The sequence below is a fragment of the Gavialis gangeticus genome, unplaced genomic scaffold, assembly GCF_001723915.1.
Source record: "Gavialis gangeticus isolate Ggan-Ray unplaced genomic scaffold, GavGan_comp1, whole genome shotgun sequence".
NCBI lineage: Eukaryota > Metazoa > Chordata > Crocodylia > Gavialidae > Gavialis > Gavialis gangeticus.
In genome coordinates, this window is record NW_017729006.1 from 26253502 (window position 1) to 26269493 (window position 15992).

The 15992-nt window shown below is 40.4% G+C and overlaps 1 protein-coding gene across 8 annotated transcripts in view; it reads left to right on the top strand.

Annotated features, from left to right (window-relative positions):
• The window catches only part of BBS9 (Bardet-Biedl syndrome 9), a 573789-nt gene that overhangs the window by 158852 nt on the left and 398945 nt on the right, over positions 1-15992 (top strand). For 7 of the 8 annotated variants that reach the window (XM_019509032.1, XM_019509031.1, XM_019509027.1 and 4 more), the window contains 2 exons: positions 1835-1975; positions 6517-6612. In XM_019509032.1, the coding sequence (XP_019364577.1) occupies positions 1835-1975; positions 6517-6612 (237 nt within the window). The remainder of the gene's footprint in view (positions 1-1834; positions 1976-6516; positions 6613-15992) is intronic. The other variant, XM_019509030.1, reaches the window with a different exon arrangement.

Genomic DNA, 15992 nt, shown 5'->3' on the forward strand with positions numbered 1-15992 from the left:
CCCTCCCACCCCATGCATCCAGATTAGGGCTTGGCTACTCCCTTCAGCCCCCTCACATGTCCAGGTCAGGGCTACTGTGCCCCCATGCACATCCAGATTGGGGCTCCTTTGCCATGGCCTGCTCCTGCCCCACTCATTTGGATCAGGACCAGGCTGTTCCCTCCTGAATGCCTAGATCGGGGCTCTTCTGCCCCACCCTGCCCTGCCTCACCCTGCTCCACCATGTTTGGATCAGGGCTGCTTTGCCCTCTTCCCCTTCTTCCCCCCCCCCGACACACATCCAGGTTGGGGTCACTCTGTCCCACTTGCACACCAAGTGGACAGATTAGGGTTGGGATGTGTTGATCTCTCTCAGATGGATTGGGCCCATTGGCTGGATCCAGCCCGTGAAGGGACTTGGCACCACCCATCTGACCCGTGTGGTAAAAAGGTTGGGCACCGCTGCTCTAGAGATCTCTGGTTCACTACTAGCCCTGTATAGCATCCACTTCTGCTACTGTCAGATACAGGATACTAGGATAGATGGATCATTGGTCTGACCAAGTATGACGCTTATGATCTTAAGCATTGTGTCTGTATGTATATTTGTGCATATTCTTGACAATTTGTGATTAGTTTTAGGGGGGGAATTTATGTATTAAAAAGTATTTTTATTAAAATTATGATGGTTATCACAATTGTAGAGGTGATTGTCCTATTACTATCCTATATTATTATATTATACTATATACATATTATATTATATACATAATCATATTATTTAAACAGTTTTTAATTTTAATTATTTTAACACATGACTGACAGATACAGGAATACAAAATTCTAATATACACTTGAATTGGAAATAAATGTGTTTTTTTTTTTTAAATCTTAGAATAGTATTGTATGGTATACAGTTAGGGCCGTCCCTAGAGGGAGGTGCTTTGGAGGGCCTACGGAGCTGGGCAGAGTGGCCATGGTGAGTCCTCACTGCTGCCAGCTTCACAGCTGGTGGGGTGCTCAGCAGTCCCCTCCCCCACCTCTGAATCTGCCACCGGGTTCCTCGCATCCAGGAATGGGGCCCTGCACAGGCTGATTTGCCCTGGGCCCCACACCCTGCTCAGGTCTTCTCTGTATGCAGTGATAATTTCCTGTGTCTGTGATATGTTTTATACCTCTCTGTAGTTACTGTAGGATGTTTTCTGCTGTTGTTTAATTTTAAAATTACAAAGATGTGTTCTTTTTGCTACAATGCGTCAGAGAAAAAGTAACATGTAGAAATACTTTTGAATTTTACTTGAGAGGTTAAAGAAGTGTTAACATCTAATATACCTTTTATATTAAACCAACAATTTCTGCCATTTGGTAGTGGATATATTTTTAAGAGTATAACAAGTAAAAGACTGATTTGAAGAAGTGTGAAATTTCATAACTGTCAGGAATATGTAGACACATTGTTGGTGTACTTGTACAATGCATTCAAAACATGAGGCATAAACCATGTAACCCTCAATCATATTAGCATGGCATGATTTGGTTGAAGGTCTGAATAAGCTGGTAATAGTCTGTTATGGTTACTTAATCATTGTGAATGCAGGTGTACAAATTTAATAGATCTGGTTAATTATTTTAATAGTGTTTGAAACCAAAATAATTAGTTTTAATTTGTCAATAACTGGATATGATTCAGTGTAAAAGCATGTTTAGGTTGAAAGTGAACAATAATCTGAAAGTGTATATGGTTTGTTTTTAACGAGTGCCTGATCTACACTAAAAGTGTGCTCTTTGAGCAGTTGCAATCCTGCCCTTGGAATACAGAGTTCACACTAATACTGATGATGTCCTTTTATTTTAGGGGTACCAAGAGTTGCACAGTGCAAGTTTAGACTGCCCCTGCGGTTAATTTGCTTTCCAGCTCAACCTTCAAAAACAGCAAACCACAAGCTAACTATTGATACCAACAAACCTCCTGTCAGTCTTGTCAGCCTTTTTCCAGGTAGGACTTTAAACGATGTCCCTGTAACCCAAGATATGATAGGAATTTAGATTGGAATCTTTCATCCTTGAGTAATGATAGGGTAATTAAAAAGTAATTGCCAAATTAGAAACACCAGTTGACTATTTTGGTTAGTTTCAGTGTTCAAAGATGTAATTTATATTATCTGAATAACAACCTAGGGCTTTTGAGTTTTGTAAAAGTATTATAAAGCTTGCTTTGCTTTAAAGAATATCAAATGTTTCAAAACAACCTATTATTCTTTTCTTTCAAAATTTATTCTGAATAAATGAAAACATAGAAATAAATGGAATAAAATCTAATACTACTTTACCAAAAGTAGAATGTGCCAAGCTAATCTGATATTTTGGTTTGATAAGTTTTTGTTTCTTTGTGTTTTAAGTTGAGGAAAATGCAGTTGATATGTTGTTTTTAAGTTCCAGTAAACATTTGATACAGTCCCACATGGGAAATCCATTAGTCAAGAAAAATATGGGTATTAATACAAACATTATAATGGCGAGGAACTGACTGAAAGGGAAATGACAACCAGTTGTAGTGCAGGAGCATCTGCTGGCTAGAAGGGAGAATTTCTTAAGGATCAGAGTTGGGACTGATCTTTAATATTTTCATTATTGACCTTGGAATAAAAAAAGAAGAGAGAGAGAATTAAATTTGCTAATGAATCAAATTTTGGAGGCATCATTAATACAAAGGGAAGTTGGAAGTATCATACAGGAGGAACAGGATGATCTAGAAGACTGTAGTAATAGAAATGGGATGATATTTAATCATACAAAGGGTAAGTCCTGCAATTTATGTTGTAACTTGCAACTTATCAATTGGAAAAATAGAGGAGTATAAAGACCTGGGTGCATTCATTAATCAAAGAATAGCTAACCAGTGTGGTGAGAACCTTAGCACATCCTAAGTATGAGTTGAGATATTTCCTGTAGATACAGAGAAGTATTAATGCCACGATGCTAGGTCCCTTCAGAATATTGTTCACAGTTCTGTTTGGCCTGTTGAAGAAAGATTAATTCAAAGTGGAACAGTTGCAGGGGAGGGCTACATGAGTGTCACTGGGGGACTAGAGAAGAGACTATCATACAAGAATGGACTTGGATTATTTAGTGTAGTAAAGTTAAATGTGTAAGGAGTCACCATTGAACCAAGAAAGTACATCGTTGAAGTAAACACCAGGGAAGAAGATCTGGTTAACTAAGACCATGCGCACACATTTTTTTTTCCTACGACAGTTGCTGTTCTCCCAGAAGAAACCACAAGTGTACAGATGTTCAGGGTTTTTGTTTCGGAAAAAAATTCCATTCCAGGAAAAAAATAATCCAGGAACAACCACGGCTAAATCATTCTCAGGACACTTTCTTCTGGGAAAGCAAAATGCTTGTACTCATTCTCTTTTGAAAGAAGCCACAGCACAATTCTCTAGCATTCCAGGGTGCTTTGCTCCTACCCCCAGCAATGCAGTGCATCACTTGATGAACTCTAGGGCTCCAGCCAAACAGGGGAGCAGTACATACCCTTTTCACAATCCAAACATTGTGCTGCAGGGAGACATAAGTTGACCCTGAATAGCCTGGGTCATCCAATCAAGGCTTCCCTGTGCACTGCTGCTGTCTGTCTCCAGGCAGACTGATGAAGCCTGTAAAGCATGTGGAAATGTGTGTATAGGGGGAGCCTGGCTATGCAGTGTCAACACTGCAGGTTTTCTGCTCTTTAGGGGCTCAGCATTCAAATGTCTCTTCAGGCATCTGCAGGGTAATTATTTTTTTTACTGGGAAAATACACTTAAGAGAATTCTCCTACAGGATTTGAACACATGTGCACAGCCCTAAAGAAAACTGTTGCCCCAAAAACAAATTAGCTAGGAATGTAAGATGGAACTTACCCGCTTCTAAACGTCAGAGAAGTCAAGTTCTAGAACAGTCTTTCAATAAGAGTACTGGGGCAAAAAAATCAAACTAGTTCTGGTAGGGGGAGCTTGACCATTTTGTGAAAGAGATTATACTATATGATTGTCTGAGACACCAGGTGATTGGAGCTGACCCAAGAAATTTCTTCCAAGCCAATCTTTCATTGTGGTTGTAGGACTGTGTCACTTCAAGGGCAAACATATGTATTTTCCCTTTTACTTACTTGCATGCCAGATAGTATCCTGTGTTTTCTTTTTCAAATATTGTTTATGATTTGGGTACATAATCGTATACATACCTGCCTTTCTGTGGTATTCTCTCATGTATTTAGAATTTGCTATGTGTGTTTATAGGTTTAAGTTTCGTTCAAAACATTTTTTGACTTGACCGTGTTATGAACTTTGATCTAGAGGTACTCTAAACATAATTGATCTCATTTTTTGATTTTGAGATTCATTTAGTTTGTCATTTTGGTTAATGAAATAAGACTATTATAAAACACTGTTCAAAAGGTGAAATATTCATACAACACAATTTACAATTTGTTCAAGGTCCTTAAAATATTTTTGGCTGTTCCAGAATAAAATATACAATTAAAATGGTGTGTTAAAGCATTCAGATCACAGTGCCCATGGAGGTGCATTTAGAGGCCACAGCCAAACGTGCCAACAGTGTTTGTAGACCGCAGCACTTTTATAGTGCTTCAAAATATAGCACTATGAGGCTCAGATGCACTGAGCGCCCTCCAGCTGAACTGCTACAAAGTTTCTGCGAAAGCATTTGGTGGCATGCCCCCCAGCCAAGAGCACAATAAAGGGTCACTCAGCCCTGTGGCTCTGCTTTCTCCTGCCTCCTTGACACTGGGGCTAGGGACAGACATTCAAAAAGCCTGAGCCTGAATTGATTCAATCGTTGCAGGTTAGTCTAACCTGCAAAGCTTGAACTGATTTGGATGTGGATAGGCTTTCTCTTTTCATTCCAGAAATGCAGGCTGCAGTGGCTCAGGCTAGAAGCCGGGGGGTGCTAGAGCAGCCCTTCCTCCCCTTCCGTAGTGCTGAGCTGGGGGGAGGGTGTCCAGGCCCTGGCAGGACGCTCTGATTAGCGGGGGGTGGTTAAACCCCCACCCTGCCCTGCACTGTCTCAGGCTGCTCAAGGGGCAGGAGTGTGGCTAGACCCATCCCCAGTCTAGCACTGTGAGGCAAAGTGGGGATGTGTTGGTGATAATTAGCTTTTCAATCTCCATCTCTCTGTCTGCAAACCTGACAGGACTGCAAACCGGCAGGAGGGCTGATAAAACTACAATGTTTATCAGCCCATCAGCAAAACAAAAGTTTCTTTCATTAGTTCAAGCTCTTCTTCAACCGCTTTTTCCAAGGAGGGACGTTACCAGCTGACCTGCTGATTAGCTCCAAAAAGCCCTAAATGGACACTGTTTTGTCTGCCTTTGTCCTGTTCCAGTGAAATTGGACATGGAACCACACACACACACTGGTTTATGTGCACTGAACTTATGTTCTGTTACGGGTTTAAACCAATTTCTGATTGCTTAAACCAGTTTGTGTAACGTCTGTCCCAAGCCTGGGTGAGGGCAGCTTGTCAGTGTACCAAGTCACTGACAGCTTACGTGTGGGTGACTGGGCAGCTTGTCGGTGATCAGCAAGTAGTGTGGGTCCCTGCAGCCTGCTTGCACTACCTCGTGGCAGGAAAGGGGCACTGGATTGTCCACTCTGCTCTCTCTTCTTCCCCCTTCGGAGCAAAGCACTTCGGAATACTCTATGGGACTGAGAAAACAAAACCTAGTGCTACAGTAAAGGTCCTCTACAGGGAATGTGCACATCCATTTTATGTGGTACTACTACAAAAGTAATTCCTCCTTTTTTATCAATAGAACAAGGAGAACAAGGACTGATGTTTGGTGGGTTGTTTTGTTAAATTTTGACTATTCAACAATATTTACTTTGCTAAATGTTATCTCCTTCCTCCTGGCTTTTTGGGGTGTTGATGGTGGAATTAAGTATACTTGTGCTGCCCTTAGAATCATCTAGTGTCTGTTACAGTACACTGTGCACAGTATAAAATGTAATATTCCTGGGCTTATCTTGTAACTAAGGTTAGGCATTTCTCACTAGCCATACACGACAGGACTCTTAAAGTCTTGAAGTTTGAATGATTTATTATAGTTTTCAGGCAATTTGAATAGACTCTATAAATAGATGGCACTGCATAGTCGCATCCTTCTGTGGCAGGAATTGGGCAGAGCAGTTTCTTTTGGGACTGCATAATATGTACGTTGTACTGTTTTCATGGAAGATGCAGCTTGAACCCCAAAATGCATTAGTTTTGTTCACTTAGTACATTGTAGTCGGAGAATGGCCATGGCTCTGCTTCCTCTGTACCTCTTTCTGAATAAATTTTTCAGGAAGGGGCATAGACCAAGTGATTTCTGCTCCTAGGGACTGCTCTGGTTCTGTGCCTTTATGTAAAGGTTTTGTGCAGATTCATCTCCAGTGGCATTTATGCAAGGGCAATTTAGCCCTTAATGTGGATTGAAAATTTGCTGCAAACATTGTGTAACAGTTTAATTTAACGTTTTATTTCTTCTCACAGATTTTTCTGATCAGTCTGATGAAGATCAGGTAAATAGTTTAGGATTCCAGTTCTTAGCTGGTTCTAGAATCACTCTTCTTGCTTCAAAAACATCACGTAAGTAATATCAGGATTAATTTAAAATTCATCAAGGTTTACATTTCATATTAGAAACTACACTGATTAAGTCACTGAATTTGTCTTTTGCCAATATGTTGTCTTCAGATGTGGAAATCTGGTTAAAAAATATTTATTGATGCAAGAACAAGATTTTTGGCTTGAGTGGAATCAACCATTTGTCATGCTGTCAAAAAACAGGCAGTAGGCTTGACAAAATATTGCAGATTTTGATTTTCTTTATGGTTTCACTGAGGATGTTATTGGCTAACATGTTTTCAGTGGTTTGACTCTGAGATTTTGCCCACTATACAAAGTCATTTGTCAGGTGATGCTCTGATTATTGATTTTTTTACCAAGTGATAAGAATTGATTTTATTTTTGGAACAAATCCTTCTGTTGCTGAAATACCTGTGTTTCTGATAATTGCCACGAGGTCACTTTCTCAACTTCTTATTTACAATTTTGCTTATACTTTTCAACACATTTTAGGCAATCCTTCAGGTGGGTGGCATGAAAATGAACTACTTCCAACCAAACTTCCATCTTGAGGTCACTGGTGAAGGAGAAACAGTTAGTCTCTCTTACAACAATAACAAGTCTCTGCACATCTAAAGCATCCACTCTTTTTCACAAATTTGTTCCATAATTAAGTTGAATAAATTCTAAATTCAGGGCATGCGACTTTGTCAGCAAAACTTTGAGGCTTCGGCCCTTGGCATACCTTCACTTAATGGTGCAATGGGATCTGTTTCCTGATCCCAAGAATCATGCCTCTTGCCATGCTGTGTATGGATGGTGTGATGCACCAATTTTGGATATACAACCAGATTCAAATTTTGCCATTACTACTTGTTCATGGAGGGGGAACCTGAGATCATAACTCCAAGCTTCCCTGCATTAGCAAGTAGAAAATCACATGCCAGGTGAACCGATGTGGTTCTGGGGCTGGGACCATCTGTCAGCTGGTTCCAGTCCTGGGACTGCCACTGGAGCACAATGGGGAGCCTTCCACATGTTCAGTTTAACCTAATGGAAATCAGCCACATGATTATTACAGACATATAATGGAATACTGTGTTTAGTGAAATCCAAGATGAATCTCCCCACACACACACAAGGCCAGGGAGGGGGGGGAACCCCTTGTCTTGCATTCGAGTACAAGGTGGTGGAGGTGGGGGGAGCAGCAGTTTCTGCAGCCTGGCCCTGACCCTGAGTCTGGGTTAGAGCCACAGCTCCTTTCCCCTCTTCCCTGACCTCCCAAGAGCTTTGGCCTCCTCCTGCCTGCCTCTGCCTGGCTGTGTCCCCCATTGCTCCACTCTGATAGGCTCTGGCTCTGTTCTAGCCAGGGCACAGAGCTTGTGCTTGCTCTGGCTCTAGCCCAGTTTGATAGCAGCAGCAGCAGTGGCAAGGCATCTCTGGCCCTAGCTCCATGGGTCATCTGGAGCTGCCACTGCTGTTGGGCAGTGCTGCAGCCACAGCAAGCACTTGCTGCATGCCCCAGGCTAGAGCAGGGTCAGGGCCTGCTAGAGTGGAACAAGGGTAAGCAGTGGGGAAAAGGGAGATGGAACTTGCCAGGAGGGAGAGTGGGGCCTAAGGCAGCAATGTTGGGGTGGGGCTGGCAAGGAGAACAGGAATGGAAAGGGCAAGTGGTAAGGGAAGTGAGGTGGCAACGTGTAGGGGGACAAGGGGCAGGGGTCAAGCTGCTTGACTGCCCCCCACTGCCTCCCCCCTGCCACTGCTTTTATCACTGCAGTAGTTGGCATGTGGTCGGGGGTAGGGGTGGGGGAGGGGGATGAATGAAAGACAAACCTCCAAAAATTAGATTCTGTACATGGAAAAGTATAACACATTTATACATTTTTCCATCTGTAGAATCTAGTTTTTGGGAGTGTTAGGTTAAATTTGAAGTCATTGTGGATTTGAGTAAATATAGTAATTTTGTGGCCCATTTTCCACTTTATCACACTGTTAATTACATGAATGAGTAGCTGGACTAGTATTTACAACGTGATTAACTGGCTCGTCTTGTGTTAAGCATGAAGTCTACCTGGGGCCCTCATTCTTACCTTTTTGCCTTTCATGCACCATTGTCAATAACAAAAGCAGTAATTTTATTTCAGAAGGAATACCATATTTCCAACCCGCCTCTGACACACAATCTTCTCTTCTGTTTGTTGTCAAGTGTCATGTCATGACCTACAGGATGTAGAACACAGTAGTCCTCAACGTCTTTTGTCAGCAACAAGACTTAAGCCTAAGACAATCTTTCAACAGCTCTTTTATATCATTTACATGACTGTCAAAAAGCTTTGATTAGTAAATTTTGTTCAGTTGATCAGAACCAAATATGAAACCATTGGTTTTTTGTTGGTTTTATTCTTTTTTGTTTTTTGAATCCACAGGTTCAACAGCTTGGAGCTTATGTTCATAAAACTTACCCTCAAGATGTTTCTTATAGCTTGCCTTTTCATTGCAGTCCACGTGAACATTACACATTGTAGAAGACTAGCCCACCGCCACTTCTGTGTAGTAGTAACTTTTGATGCTTTATACATATGTGCATAATATTTATATGTGCCATATTTGTTATGCTTGCCGCATCTATGTTTTTACCTCATTTTTGTCTTGGCACAGCTTACCAACTTCCTTGCTCAACTACAGATATCATTGGCTGCGTTATGTTGTCATGTGTGTACTAGCTGCCTGTTGCTGAGCAAGAGTTCCATTGATTTGATTTCATGCCTGTGCATGATATGATGTACATTTTTTCTGTGAAATAAAGAACCCACCAAGTGGATGTAAAAACATCTCATTTGCAGGATTTCAAGGTGTTTATTCCAATTCATGGTTTCCATGACCACCCTGATTGCTGTGACAAAATTGTAGTGTGCCATATAAACACTCTTGATTAAGTGACAGGTAGGAAAGACAGCTTGCTGAGCTGAAATATTTTTTCCCAAGTAAAAGAATCCAAATCACTTAAAATGTATTTTTAAAGTTATATATTCTTTTTTTATACATATCAGTAATACCAGGTTAAGAGTTGTAAACTGTTAGGTAATATTTTTTTTTTAACGAGTGCTTTGATCAGGAACATCTGGATGGTACTTAGTAAAGGACTTTTTATAATATCAACAATAATTTTACATGTATCAGCTTCATATCTATATAAGGTTATGTATGTGCTATTTGTATACTATATTTTATTATTAGTTGACTTTTAATATTTAACTTGACAATGGAATTTAAACAGTTTGAATTTTCTAGGAACGAAATAATTTAAATTATTTATGAAGACTTTTCCTTATAAGTTAACATAAGAATAAATAGATTCCTATTTTATGGTATTGTTGGATGAAAAGGTTCACATGTGTGGTCAGTTCCATGTCAGTTTACGCCAGTTAAGGATCTGTCTGTTTTTAAACGTATTTTAATCTTTAATGAATTCATAATTTTCAGTCTAGTTAATTCATAATTTTCAGTCTTCCCACCCAAACCCCAATTTCTTCCTCTGCATTTTGGTTTTGTTTATTCATAGGCTAGGAATGACACTTGTGGTCTTAATATAAACTTTCCCACACAGTCTTACTCGTTTCCCAGTCTTGACTTATAAAGATCACTCTACACAGAATATGTAAAATACTTGGTCTTCCCTCTAATGTGAACGGTTATTATTTCTCTTGTCGTGGCTAGGAACCTTTCCCCTTAAAAAAAAAAAAAAAAAAGTAGAAGAATGGTGTTTGATTCCACATTGCAGTTAAGCTACTTGTTCTGAGCTTTATATCTGCATCTCAAGGGCATAAAATAACTTAGCTCTTTTTAATAAAGTTGTGTCTTTAAAAATCTCTAATTCTTTAGAAATGTGAAAAAATGACACAGGGTAAGTTCATATACTGAATACTGAAGGTTGGTATTCCATTCCCACGGCTTCTATGAATATAGATTTATCAAATACACAAAAACTTGTATTTGGTTTCATGCTATTAAAATAGTTGTGTTTGTGGGTGGCATGAAGTAAATGCAGACTGAATCTGTATGTACAATGAAGTTTCCATCATCCAGTAACATAAAACAAATGTTAGCTCTGCTTATATCGTACAATCTCCTTTGCACTGAGGCCATATAAAATTTATTTTTTAAAAATATAGATAATGATGAATACTGTATGAACTAATGATCCTCAAAAAAGTAATAGTGTCCTAGAGACCAAAGTACTGGAGGCCTTCATCCAAGGTATAAATAAATTGTGCATAATGTAAGTGCAAGCTTGCCTTATGTTCCTTTGCAGATGTGTTAATTTTGATCTCGAAGGACCAGGTGTAGGTGAAAAAGTTTTCATATTCATTTAATCTTTGTTTTCTTCCCTGAAGCGGAAAGGTGATGTCCTTAAAATGCCTGTTTTTACAATATGTTAGGTGTGACCCATTTTATCTAAGTGTTAGGGTGTTTATATATATGCTGTGGGAGTGGGGGGGTAAGGATGCTTTAATTAGAGTGGTTCTGAGAGCCACCACATGTATCAGTGTCCCCAGACTGAAAAATGGCGGTGGGGGCACTTTAACTAAGCACATTTGACAAGCTTTAGTTAAAGTGCCTCTACCACCATTTTTCAGTGCGGGGACACTGATACACATTATGCTGGAGTGCACTGGAGGATGGTAATTACCATGCTCCAGCAGACTTGACTTAATATAGGTGCCTGTACTGTAGACCTGACAACTGCCTCTGGCATTCATTTCACCATGTGTTTGCTCATCAAGTTGAACCATAAGAAGGGGCTATGTAGCCTAGTTGTGCTACACTATCCTGAGAAGGGAGTGTTTTGGGTTCCAAGTCTCTGCTTCCAGTTTTATTTCTGTTTTTTAACTTTTACAGTTCTGGAGAAATGGAGGAGATGGTCTGCCAGTGTAGCCTACTGCTTATGGCATTCCCCTGGCTATTAGAATAATGGCTTTCTGTTCCATAGTCTCCAAACCCCCTCTTGTTTTCTCTTTTCCTTTTTTTGTACAGTTCGTGCCTAGTGGGTCAGTATCAGCAGAAGAGGTGTTTCTCAACCTTTTTAGACTCATTTACCCCTTGGAAAATGCCAACATCTTAGCCTTCACTCATTTCTTGACTACAGAAGAATAATAGAGTAATTATTTTGTTTCAAAGAATGCAGGCCACGACTGCTTTTGACAGTGTGAATTCCTATTTGAAATAATCTGGATTTATTGGGCAGTACCCAGGGGATCCCAGAGACCTGCAGCATCCTGATTGAGTTACCTCCCCTAGGCTATTCTGTAGCCTCATGGTTACAATTTAGGAAGTAGAAATGTGGGTTGGGTTCTGATTTTTTCAGTATAAGGTGGGCCTAGAACCAAATATCCCAGTTCCTTGGTGAATGATCTAACCACTATATTTATTGGCCAGAAGTGGACAATGGATCTGTCTACACATGCATTTACGTTGGTTTAAATTTATCACACAGTAAATTACTGTGCAATAAGTGGAAATAGTCCAGCATCTACATGTGCCAGCATTAAAGTGCATTAATGCTGTGTGTGGACTAAAGTTAGTCCCAAGTCAGGACACACACACAGTGTTTCTGTGCAATAAGGTGTGTACATGTGCATTACTGTGCAGTAACTAATTGGGCATAAATTTGATACCTGCATTATGCTCAAGTTGGTGCAAGTCACCATATTTACTGAGCAGTATGGGCAAGCACATGTAGACGCATGCCTGTACTGCACAGTAGTTTTGGTTACTGCATAGTAAATGCGTGCATGTAGATCCACCCAGTGACACCATTATCACTCCCCACATGTCTGTCCTCAGAAATCTATTAAGCAGCTCAGAAGTGGGGTCAGGTGTTGTGAATCACAAGTGAATAGAGATAGTTACTTGATAGCTTGAGGTGGCAATCTAAACTCCAGAAGATGGATTCAAATACACTAAAGTATTTTTTTTTTTTTTGACTAGCTGGAGGTGCTGCTGGGCTTTCTCAATAGCTCATTGGTAGGCATCTCTAGTAAGCAGTAGAGATACCTACCACTCCACATTCTTTCTGTAGAGTAGAAAGATACCTAAATCTGAATCTCTCTAAAAGTCTCTCCATAGACTTTATAGGAGTCCTAGGTACCTGAGTTGCTCTGAATTGCCTTGGGGCATGCACTCAGAAGTCAGGGACATATTTAAACCAAAGTGAACATTTTGAATTCTGATTTTACATTTTTAAAATGTTAACTAGAGTACTGTAAAGAATACACCATATAACCTAGTCTAGAGAATCTGATGTTGAAAAAAATTGTAATCCATTAGCAGTCCTATGAGCAATCTCTTTTCTTGTATGAGATATTTTTGAAGGAAATGCTCTTCTGTAATTTGCAGGGGGAAAGCTTTTTACGTAATTTTTATTTAATCACAAACCTGCTGTCTAATTATAAATGCACATGGAAGGCAAAGACACAGATCATTGTTACTGCTGCCATCAAATTTCCATTTTAGGAACATTTTTACAGTACAGCTAAAGACTTTCAACTTCCTACATTTCCCAAATCTAATTAACATTCTTCTTCAGTTTAATAGCTTAGTAAAACATGTAGAGTAAATGAATACAATGGCCTGCCTCAGTAAAATTAGATTGTGTTTGTATCGACCAACAAAAAATGTATGGAAACTAATAGAGGAAATTAGTTTCTTTGTCCATGTTAGACCATTAATGTATTAGTTTTGTCAGTTATAAATGGAATGTCTGTTGATTTGATCTGAAACCTTCCAAACTAATTTTGATTTAAAAGCTGAATAGGTAAAATCTGATGCTGATTCCACTAAGTCCAGCAATTATGCTGTGAGTTCTAAAAAAGGGAAGTTAGGTTGAATGTTATCTTCAGCAGATGGTGTTCTTTTTTTTAATGGACATGTTTTTAAATAAAACATGCTTCTTTCCTGTTACTCTGTAAACAGGATTTGTCATTTTCCCTTCAATGAAATGCATATTCTGGGAATGATGCCAGTAGTAATGTCAAACAATTGTGGATTGCTAATCTTGAGAAAAATGTTTAATAAGTACAGCAATATTGCAAGACCTCTGGTTCATTTGATTTTTACTGTGAACTTTGTTAACAAGTAAAATATATATATTCTCTGTATACAAATCTTAATGACCTTTTTCATCACAGCTGTACTTTTGTATTTCCTTTCAGACAGCATGTTGATGGATGAATAATGATAAGGAATATGGCAGCAGTATTTGAAAATGTCTGTCTGGAAAACCATTATTTCAAAAATTTGTTATGCTTTTCAGCATCATTTTCCTTTGTTAATATTTAGCTGGCATTGATTTACTGTTCAAGAAACCAGGGAGGGAAGACTTGCTTTGATATGTAGAATAGAATCTGAAATAAGCTGTCAGCTCTAGTTAGCAATTCATTAAATGTGATTTACTTTGGTAGTTTGTGGGGATAGGCAACTCTAGCTAAGAAAAATAATTAATTTAATTTTGGTTTAATACTTTTTCTAGCACCTTTCTCATAGTCAGGATCCCAGAACATTTTTATAATTTATTTATTGCTGCAGCTAACTGCCGGGGGGTGGAATGAGGAAGCCATTCTGTACAAATGAAAAAATGTGGAATGGTGTGTGGAATGGGCCAGCAACCTATGACTTGAAACAAGATTCGATTTGGCCTGCAGAGGTTTGATCGGGCATGGAGAATCAGTGGCATGGACATGTGCCATGCTGCCAATCCGCTCTGCTGTGGCACCTGCTGCTCTGCTGCATTTGCCCTTACCCCGCTGCAGGGGGTTTGGGGATCTGTGGCGAGGGTTAAACATGCAGCTGGGTGTTTTGTGGGGGCAGAGGGGAGGTAGGAGCGAATGGAGATTTCCTGCCCATTTTGGGGAAATCAGTTTGCAAAAGGTGGCCTGTGCTGACAAAAGATTGCCAACACCTGGTGTAAGAGTTGAAGTGAAAAATAATTTACCACTTGAAACTTTTTTTTAAATGTAGATGTAAAGTTAAGCACACTTAACCACACTGGGGTGTATACAGTGATATCTGAGAAGGATCAATTAGTTTGTGTGAAGTTGCATAGTACTATGGCTAGACTGTTTCTGTTACTTGAGAATGCCCATTTAGTGCACTTAGAACTCATTCAGATGTGTCTGCACTTCATTTTATTGTTCAATATAGACATAGATTTAAGGGCTACTGAAGATTACATCAACTAAACTGGTCCCATAGGGACTGCTGTCTGGCCTTGTCTCACCAAAGCACCTTATACTCTGGCTTTTTTTGCAAATCTACCCAGGAAAGATCTTGTTGTTCTAATTTCATTCACCTTCATTCATCTAGTGGTTCCACTCACTTCAGGAAAATCCCTGGTTAGGGTAGGTTTTCATTGCCTTTGTGCTGTCATGATTTGTACCTTAGTTTATAGCAGGGGTGTCAGATGTGGCCTGTGAGCTGGATCTGGCCCCCAGAGCCAGGTCATCTGGCCTGCAGACTTTTGCCTTGAGCCCTGCTGTGATGGGGGACTTTCCTCCAGTGACAACAAGCTCCTGGATGAGACCTACAGTACTTCAGCTTTTCCCATGGTGGCAATGAAGTACCTGGGCAGCAGCTATGCTGCAGCCCCAAAAGCACCATGGGAGGAGCACTGCAGTTTGTTCCCCTGGTGCCAGCCAACTGCCTGCAAAGCCAGGTTTTCTCCTAAGGTACTGCTGGGAATCCAGCACAGCGGCTCTTGCCTGGGAGCTTGGCTACCACTGTTGGAACAAGCCGTGGTGCTGCTGAGGCTCCAGTGCAGTGGGGCTGCTCCTGGTGTGGTTGCAGCCACCCAAGCACTGCTTGGCTTCTCCGGCCCTGGGCACTGCTTAGCTCCCCTGCCTTGAGTGGCTTCTTCTGTCTATGCTGCACTGCTCTGGGCAGCAGGTAGCATGGGGAAGAGCGGTAGCCATGGGGACGTGTGCCAGGCACAATATACCCAGCTGGGTGACTCCTGCCTCTGTGCACAGAACTCCAGCCCTGGATACCTTCCATCTACTCCACCCTCCCAGTGTGATGAGCAGCTACCTGTGGGTGGCAAAGTGGGTGGAAGATGGCCAGGAGGGTTACACTTCGTTTTGGAAAGACAGGGTTGGAGAAGAGGCAGTGGTAGTGTTTTGTAAGTCTGAAATCTATACACTTGTTCCTTAGTTCAGGAGGAAGAACACAGCATATCAGAATGCATTTGGGTGAAGAGAAAACATGTAAGATGCAGCATCAATATAATGGTGGGGATTTATTATAGGTAGGGATGTACTTAAATCACAGTTTCACAATTTTTGTAAAAATTGTGAAAAATGGTGGTTTCCATGATTTAGCACAGAATCCCTGGGAAAACCCCCCCACTA